The following is a 9,279-nucleotide window of genomic DNA, read 5'->3' as shown; positions in this document are numbered from 1 at the left end:
GACCCGGAAGCCCCTTTATTGTACTTTCAAAATAAAAGGGAGATGGTCTTAGCTGTGTCACACATCGCCTAGCAACCACAGCTTTTGTTGGTCTTTGCTAACTATATCTTGATGGAAACAACTGACATGTCACCGCTGTTAATAATCCGAGGTGAAAGTTACGCAGTGCAACTTACGGTTCTTAAGTGATATTTCAAGGCGTATTTATTTAACTTAAGCGCTTCCATTTAATGTTACTTTAGGCAACACTTCAAAAGGAAATCTGTACTTATACTTCTTTACATGTATCCGACAGCCGGAGTGACTTTTCCGATAAAGATTTTACAAACAAAACATATGATCAATTAATACATTATTATAGTTACATAAAACCATCATGCAAAGTCGTTACAATTGGTATCTTCACCAGCTGTCACATTAAGACCTTTATTTATAATATATAGTATTTCTACATAGTGGTGTTTACTTTAATGTAATACAATTATACCAGTACTACTTCTCCCAGCACTGGTAATGGTTTTTTAAGTTGCTCTGGTAGGTGCTACAGAGCACTGTACGCCAAAACCACCAGACACAGGAACAGCTTCTTCCCTCTGGCCGTCACTCTGATGAACAATTAATCAGACACATCCATCTGCAATACTTGCACTATCACCACTTTCTGCACTACATCCCAATTTCACTGTTGTTGTTGTTTATATTGTACACACATGTTGCTAGTGTTGTCTTTAATGTCTTTATATGTATCCTGTTATTTGTAATTTAAATATGTATGTACGATGAGAGCGTACGTGAAACCGGAGTCAAATTCCATGTCTGCGCACACATACATGGCCAATAAAGCTGATTCTGACAGCTCGTCCTCGGAAGCAATACTTTTATTGTGAAAGTTAAAAACCGGAAGTCAGTTGTTTGGTTGTTCACCGTTTGGCCTCCTCGGTGTCAAGCGGGTTTGCGGCGTTAATTTAACCTGCGACAACAAATACAAACAGGAGGGGGTTTTTTTTCCTCTTCAATGGCGACATTAAAAGATGGCCGTAGCTGAAGAGCGTGGTTCTTATCGACGCACGCTGCACGCGGACTCACCGTGAGGTCGCGCGCCCTCGGAGAGAGACCGCCTGCTTTCAGGCTGAGTTCTCGGCATGACAAGGTGAGCGGAACACATTGTAGAGAGAACGTCACGAGCGTTACATTGTATCCGAGTAGCGTGTCGTCCACCTGCACGCGGGCGAGCTAGCAAACACTTCCACTTCAAAAGTAACGTTGCACACGGTGTTTCGTTTGCTCTCCGCTGTTCTCAAACCGAGTTCATAACGTCATGTTGTCTTTTATGTTCCTTACTGACGTCAGCCAGCCATTGGCGGTGTGTCATGTTTAAAATGTAGCTTTTTTATACATCGCGTGGTTTTACGGTCCTCAAAGACGAAGTCTCACCTGACAAATGTAGCTTCTTGTGAATGTAATTGCGCGTGACGTATCAGGTATCCGATGTTAAAGACGGTATTTCTGTACGCTCGTGCTTGGATGTCTCGGTTTAGAGTGCGTCATTTCAAATGTGTGCTTGCTTCCTGCAATGTTTAATACAAACAACACAATAAATAATAATATGACGCCCAACACACGAATAGCCAGTACAGTATATTATAGTGTAATATAGCAATATAATGGCATACAATGTTCTATACTAGATGATGTTATAATTTCTGTACTGTATTATGCTAGATTACGAAATGCCACTTTATGCTGCATCATTTATCCCACCCCATATATACAGTGCGATACTATACTTTGCTAATATATATATATATATATATATATATATATATATATATATTACTGTTTTATTACTCCAATACACTAGATACCATTGATATTATAATTCTGTATTAATACAGACAAACACTAAGTATCATTTCTTTACACATTATAAACAGTATAAGTCTCATGTAGACTGTGCTGCTATTTACTTGTAACTGTACTAATCTAATTGTACTTAAGTTGCTGTTGCGTAATTTCTATTTTAACTTGTTATTTATTTGTACTTATTTCTGTCCGTGTGCTGCTATGACGGGAATGTTTCTGTTTTCAACAGAATGAAGACACATCTGCAACAAGTATCCACATCTCTTTTAAAAGTAAGTATTTTAGTATCTGTTTGATTCCTAAACGTGAGGCTCAGGAACAGTTTCTTCCCCTCCGGCGGTCAACACCCTTTTGTGTTTTTGTTAAAAATCCTCAGGTCAGCATCTCGATACCTTGCTATCAAGATTTCCCAAACAGATTTTTCAAATGAAAATGGAGGATATGCCCCTGTCAGGCCCAGACAACACCAGGCTGGAGGTGAGTGACAATATGTATATGTATATGTATGTATATATATATATATATATATATATATATATATATATATATATATATATATATATATATATATATATATAACTTTTACACCCACAGATAGCTCCTTTAATGTGGAATCCAGTTTGAGTTTTTTTTAAATTTTTTTTTTTACATCATCTTATTCTAGGCCTTGGCCCATGACATATACTCTGAGCTGGTGGAAGATGCCTGTTTGGGCCTGTGTTTTGAGGTTCACCGTGCTGTGAAACAGGGCTGTTTCTTCTTGGATGAAACGGACCAAGAGAGCATGAAAGAGTTCGGTTAGTGCCGTGTCTTGGAGTTTCTACTGGCCCATTTGTCTTCTTCTTCTTCTTCTTCTTCTTCGGTGTGTTTCCTTACATTATGTATTTCCTTTCACTACTCTTCCAGAAATTGTGGATCAGCCAGGTGTGGATATATTTGGCCAGGTGTACAATCAGTGGAAAAACAAAGAGTGCGAGTGCCCGAACTGCAAAAGATTGATAGCAGCTTCCCGCTTCGCCCCACACTTGGAGAAATGTCTCGGCATGGGCCGCAACAGCAGCCGCATCGCCAACCGCAGGTCAGCCAGTAAAGGTCATTCAGGACGGATTGTTGAATTGGTACAAAATGCGTCGGTTGAGATTGTTTGAATGTTGTTTTTGACCTTTTTTAACAGGCTAGCCAGCAATAATAACATGAGCAAATCAGAGAGCGATCAGGAGGACAACGATGACCTCAATGATAACGACTGGTCGTATGGGGCAGAAAAAAAGGGTACGCTTTTAGAAATGGTTTAACTTTAATGACCTTTTTAAGTTTAATGTTAATAACCTCATGTTGCTTCCACATAATATTCAAACTTCTTATTTCCACATTGCAGCCAAGAAGAGGAAGTCAGATAAGGTACTTTTGCATTAGTTTCCTCTTATGCAGATGGTATCAGTCTCATTGTCTATAAGCATGAGCACGAGCATAATATGTATGGTTTTCTTTGTGCAGAATCAAAATTCCCCGAGAAGATCCAAATCTCTAAAACTTAAAAATGGTGAGTCCATCTGGTTTTTAGCTTATTGCGGATTGGTGACGTTTTGGTTTATGCACCTTTTCTGAATATGGTTTTAAATGACTTAAAAGCTGGACCAGGTCCGTCCAGAAGTCTTGAACCCAAGCATCATTTTGCAGATCAGGATGCTCTGTGCATGCAGTTTCCTCAGTCAAAGGAATATGGACACCAGCTGTCAGCGTAGAGACGTTATACAGGCAGAAGGTTCAGCTTTTTACATCTAATGATCAAGTCCCCCCCCACCAAAAAAAAAAAACTGTTTACATGGGAGGACCAAATAATTTCTGCTAGTTAACATATATATAACTTGATTGGGACTTGAAGTCCAATTTGGATGTAATTCCAATGGTGCATGTGGTATAAATAAAGAAGATCAACAGTTGGGTTTTCTTTTTCTTTCTTTTTCAAGGTGAGCTCGGGAGCAGCGTCAGTTCGGAGCCTTACAAGGTGACACATCTTCCTGAACGCCCTGAAAGTTCTTCGATCTTGTGTTGTACATCAGTGCAAAGTATTGATGATGGTTCTTTGTCTGTCTTTCATTTCAGTACAATTATAATACCGGCATCAGTTATGAAACTTTAGGCCCCGATGAAGTCCGATCCCTTTTAACAACGGTGCGTAGCCGACATGGATGCACCCAAGCATATTGATCTTTTGCAGTCTTACATATCTGCTCTTGTTGTTTTTGATGAAACCGATGTTGATCGTTGAAGTTGTGTTTGTTTCTCCAGCAATGCGGGGTGATCTCTGAGCACACCAAGAAGATGTGTACCAGGTAAGAGCTGTGTAATCCACTGGCACATAGATAAGCTAGTGTTGCAGTGCTTATATCAGGGATAATGGAGGATCCTTCAAGGTACTGTGACACCTGGCTTAATGTTGGAGTCGTCCAGTTGTTTCATACATTTTCTTTAGGTCAGTGTCTTCATATCCCTTTGTGTCTTTTATTTGTTTGTCCCCACTGTGAAACTGTCTCAAAAACAAAACCACTCGGAGACTGAATGTCATGGTTGTCCGTGAGATCAAGTTAATTTGTGTATTCACAAATTCATTTTGGGACCATTTCAGGGGAACACAAGTGGCACCTCATGCATTTACGGACTAGTTGGTTGATTTTGTTTTTCTCCCCAAAATAATAAAATGGCAAAGATCTGTAGTCCTCCCTCCCCGTGGCTGTATGTGAGCAGGCAGGGGTGATGCATGAAGCTGTGTCAGGGTTGTATAATACCAGCTTGTGTACCACCAGGTCTCAGCGATGTCCCCAGCACACAGACGAACAGAGGAGGGCCGTCAGGGTGTTCCTCCTGGGGCCGTCCGCGTGAGTGCCCCCCCCCCCCCGCAAGCGTACTTATGTTTAAATGAGTGTTGTGGCCCTCATGGTGCAGGTGTTTGCTGATACAGTTCGATATTTTGGGATCGAGATACAAGCAGCACAATCCTGTAGGTCAGTGTTGTGAACACATTGGTGCAAATAACCATCAATAGAAGCTGCGCCTGGTGACCTTTTTTATCATAAAAAAAAAAAAGGTCATACATTACAGCCATACATTTTTTTTTTTGTTTCCCCTGGCATGGATAGGGTTTCAGTGGAGGAGCACCTGTGTCAATCAGCATGTGACACATGATTCACCATCTGTGGTGGTACCTGCATTATTTTTCTCCCAGCCGTACATGTATCTTGTATTGACAAACCCCACATCATATTTCAAGCTTTGAAAATAAAGTTGTAACATATTTATATAGCAGGCTCAGCCTTTGTTTCTGCTAAAGTAAATATTTCTTTTTTAGGAACCAGGTTGTTTTGATAACATCTCAAGCCGCTTCATCCAAGTTTCTGGATGAGTATATTATACAAGTGAACTACACGTATGAGTACACAACAAACTCAAAACAAGCTGTATGCAGGCAATCGACTCGAGTTCGACATGTAAGACATTTCATACAATCAGAATTGAACTCGCCACGCTGTCTTGTCAGCCATGTACTCAGCTGTGTGTGTGTGTGTGTGTGTGTGTGTGTGTGTGTGTGTGCTGGTAGTTCAGGGGGGCGGCCAGCCTCTACCGGCCGTGAGTGTGTAAAGAGTAGCGAGTGAGGAGTCTGCTGTCAGTCAGTGGCAGTGTGAGAACGGCACTAAAAGGCGTTTTGAGAGCGCAAGTCAACGCAACTACGAGAGGCCCTTGAGCGTGCAGCCGTAACCGAGCCCCCAAACTATTATGTAGTTTTCTGCAGCAGAGTACACGATTACACGGGGACAGACGCAGAGGTGCGCCCTCGCCCACGGATGCACGCACACGTGCGACCAATCGCATGATCCTGCTGACGGCGATGATGATAATGATCATAATAGATTATTAAACGATTGGTCAGCCAGGAAGACAGAAGACAACGATCAATTAAGTTTGATTTAACACACAGTTGGATCTTTGGCCAAAGTAAAGAAGTACAATATTCCCATTCGGAAGAGTAGTTGAGGAGCTTTTGTTGAAAAAAGACAAGTGTATATGTTAGATATTCTGTTTTAAGTAGCCTGGTAATTGATGATTCACTGTTGCCGATCATTGACTCTGCGCTGAAGATATTACAAATAATCTTGACTACATTTAAGTACAGCAATAATATAAAAAATATGTAGACATTGCATGTGTTCCCTCACCAGTCTAACCAGTCAGGGCCTCTGTCTGGTTTTCATGAAGCAGGCCGTCCCTGCCTGGTGCAGATGCTGTGGTGGAGAGCGACAGCTTTGACATTCCAGATGGACAGACCCTGATGAGCCGCCTGCAGTGGGAAGACTCTCCTGACATTTCGCCCACTGACTCAGCCTCATCTAAAGCCAGTAAGGAAGTAACGCGCATTATACAGCAGGTCATTTTAATTAAACCGACACAGTTCATTGACACATTTCCTGTCCCCTTTCGCAGGCACCAACCATTCCGATTCCAGGAGGCCCAAGAAAAAGAAAACGTCTCTTGGTTTGAACAGTGGAGGAGGAGGAGGAGGAGGAGGAGGAGGAGGAGGAGGAGGAGGAGGAGGAGTAGTAGGGGGAGGAGGAAGTCTGTCTGGAGGCAGCAGCAGCTCTCAGAGTAATATCAGCTTATCGACCAAAAAAAAGAGGCCCAAACTCTCAGCACCTTCTATTACCAGTATCTATAACGACTTAGCATGAGCAGCTCTCTCCTCCTCTATTAAGCTCCTTCATGCATAGCTAACCATTTACCGGCCTGGACAGGATGGGAAGAAACTTGATTCAGTAGTTCTAATTCATTCAGCCTCGACAAGTAAGAACATTTCATGAACCCTTCTGTAGTATGAACAAAACAACAACAAATGTGGCTTGTTGGTAAAATGCCACCGTAAAGCAGACTTGAGCGAGCTTCACCTACTTTCTGAATAAATGGAAGACTGTGAATCAGAAAGCCTGTCTTTCTGCCGGTAAAGTCACCAGGTATGCCTTCATATTGTCCAGGCAGGTATTTAAATGTACGCTGTTCCACTATACGGCCAAAGGTATGTGGACACATGAACTGTACACCCATATGTAACTGTTGAGCAGTTAGTTTAAGTTTATCTCAAAGGTGTTGAGAGGGCTTGAGCTCAGGCCTCACGATCTTCCATAGCCAAACTTTGTGCACAGAGGAATAGTCATTCAAAATATGCTTGTATGCTGTAGCATTACATATTCCTTAATTTGATTCAAACAGCCACACGGGGTGTCCGTGTACCTTTTTTGGCTTCTCAAACCTACAAATTGAAATGGAGGTGCACAATATATTAGGAATAACATTGATTTTATTTTCTGGTGGGGAAAAGAAGAGGTATTTTGACACGACATGGCAGGAAAAGCACAGGTGTAATTAATACGATAAAGGAATGCACGCCATTTAGCTTTCCTGACTCCATTGTGCACGTCTAATTTCCTGATGGCCTCTTTTTCTTTAACTACTCATTTAAAGTGTACGCACTTTTATTAGCTATGCTCAGTCAGAAGAGGTTTTTAGAAAGGCCTGAAACCTTCAGGTTTGTGGCCGGTCCTGTGAGCCGGCCTTCCGTGTCCATTTCACTCGCTTTTGAGGAGACGTGTCGACTTTAAAACACGTGACACACGTATACAGGAGTAAACGTGTGTGTGTGTGTGTGCGCGTGTTTATAAAACTGCATCCTAGAATGTGACATTCGTGACAGTATGTGTGGTATTTAAAATATTTCAATTTTTTTTTGTTGGCATCAACAATCTATTTAAGTTTTTACTTGTCACTGCCTACAAAGTTTGTGTGTGTGTGTGTGTGTGTGTGTGTGTTATTGTGTGTAAATACAGATTTTGATATTTGATGAGCCAGTCGGCTTGGGGCACATGTACAGTACATGTATATATGACGTGTGAGATGGAAACGTAATCATGAATCCAACATAACTTTCTTTCCTCGGTCTTGTGTGTTTTCACCTACTTTCTGCTTTAGAGCTCATGAAGTGGATCAGCGCTGCAGATCTGCTCGTCATTCATGACCATATGTGTGTACGCCTATATATTGTTTTATGTAAAATAAATATATTTACATGCTTTAGAGGTCAGATGCACTATTTCACTAATCTTTTACTTGCAACTTCTCACAGTTGGTCTTAGTGAAGCTTTTATTTATTTATTTATTTATTTATGTTCTTCTTTTTAAACCCAAATACTTTAGTGTTGGATATTATTCTGGATTTGAGTACAATTATGACGTATGTTGTTTTAATACATGGATGAATAAAGTGTATATCTATATCTTATCAGGACGTCATCGCTGTAAAACTTAGGGACTGTATGAAAATGATTGGTGGTGGTGGTGGGGGGGTAGACGAATCCAGAAAAGCGGGCAAGTTAAGCTGCCGGTGTACTTCATCAGAAAGGTTTGTTGGATGATGTATAAGCACCGGAGCAGCAACAACAACAACCACCACTTTTTCCCAGAAGTCTGACAATCGCACTCGCTGTGATTGGTAAGCTGTGCGCAGGTGAGGACCTGAGGTTCTGTCTGCCTTCCCTCAAGCACCTCTTTTTAAATAATTCTTTCTGAAAAAAATGTACACCGCTATCTCCATAATCTCCATATTCAGGTGTCTGCATCTCGCACCTCTACGATGTCGTTTCACTCCTGCACGACCTTCCGAGTGTCGCAGCGCGGAACACAAAGGGTGCAACGGGAACGTGTCCCTCTTTGAGCATAACCGACCCTTATGTTTATCTTGTATTTCATTCTTTCCTCGTGAGATTTATTGTAAAAACATATAAGTAATACGTCTCTGTATCAAGGCATTGTTTTCCTCATCGACTTTATTTGGTTCGCAGGACAAATACGCTAGTCTCGAATGTGTCGAATATTTGTTTTTGTGTTTTAAAATTGTATTTCTGGGTAGGGTAGGGGGGGGGGGGTGTCCCTTATTAATCTAAGTCAAGGGGAGGGTTCAAAGAAAAATATTAATGGCCAAGGAAATATAGTACTCAACCTCCCACCCAAATAATCTTTGTACAGTCCCTAAAGTATGTAATGAACGTGACAATCACATGTTTCTGTGAAGGTCTGACTGTGCCCTTTTAAATCTGTTCCAGTAAAGTCTTGTGATGTGCACTAACGATAAACAAACTGTTGTTGAGATCCTATGCTAGGTGTGACTTAGCTTCAACCGCTATTCGTGGATGAAGCTAACAGCTGATGTTCTCTTGTGGCTCTTTGTGTATTTGTGAACGGTACAAGTGCAATGACAAAGAATGCGATGTCGTGAGTTTCCAATGTGTGTACATGCACAAACCTGTGCACGTGTGAATTTAATTTCACTGCCATGCATACTGGTGTTTGTATATAAATAAACACAAACCTGAC

General features: G+C 41.3%; 1 protein-coding gene across 4 annotated transcripts; it reads left to right on the top strand.

Annotated features, from left to right (window-relative positions):
• The first annotated feature begins 904 nt into the window (after positions 1-904).
• On the top strand, positions 905-9,278 carry atxn7l3 (ataxin 7-like 3). Of its 4 annotated transcripts, none has more exons than XM_034538525.1 (14): positions 905-1,150; positions 2,093-2,135; positions 2,240-2,340; positions 2,528-2,660; positions 2,770-2,941; positions 3,038-3,135; positions 3,242-3,264; positions 3,361-3,406; positions 3,834-3,871; positions 3,970-4,038; positions 4,156-4,199; positions 4,671-4,742; positions 6,121-6,257; positions 6,343-9,278. In XM_034538525.1, exons 3-14 carry the CDS (start codon positions 2,290-2,292, stop codon positions 6,585-6,587), a joined length of 1,128 nt encoding a protein of 375 aa, XP_034394416.1. In that variant the 5' UTR covers positions 905-1,150; positions 2,093-2,135; positions 2,240-2,289; the 3' UTR covers positions 6,588-9,278. The 4 variants fall into 4 exon arrangements, with proteins under 4 accessions (XP_034394416.1, XP_034394415.1, XP_034394418.1 ...); XM_034538524.1 differs by having other exon boundaries at positions 6,118-6,257; XM_034538527.1 differs by lacking the exon at positions 4,671-4,742.
• The last annotated feature ends 1 nt before the right edge of the window (position 9,279 follows it).

Source organism: Cyclopterus lumpus, chromosome 8 (assembly GCF_009769545.1).
Source record: "Cyclopterus lumpus isolate fCycLum1 chromosome 8, fCycLum1.pri, whole genome shotgun sequence".
Classification (NCBI taxonomy): Eukaryota; Metazoa; Chordata; class Actinopteri; order Perciformes; family Cyclopteridae; genus Cyclopterus; species Cyclopterus lumpus.
Note: the sequence above shows the minus strand (reverse complement) of the source record. Positions and strands in the feature narration are given on the sequence as shown.

What these genes read in the sequence shown, in the direction of transcription:
- atxn7l3 (XM_034538524.1), top strand. Translation starts at nt 2,290, where the DNA reads ATGAAAATGGAGGATATGCCCCTGTCAGGCCCAGACAACACCAGGCTG. An exon ending in TCAGTTCGGAGCCTTACAAG is followed by an intron (nt 3,872 to 3,969) that starts GTGACACATCTT and finishes CTTTCATTTCAG; the next exon opens with TACAATTATAATACCGGCAT. An exon ending in CTCAGCCTCATCTAAAGCCA is followed by an intron (nt 6,258 to 6,342) that starts GTAAGGAAGTAA and finishes CCCCTTTCGCAG; the next exon opens with GCACCAACCATTCCGATTCC.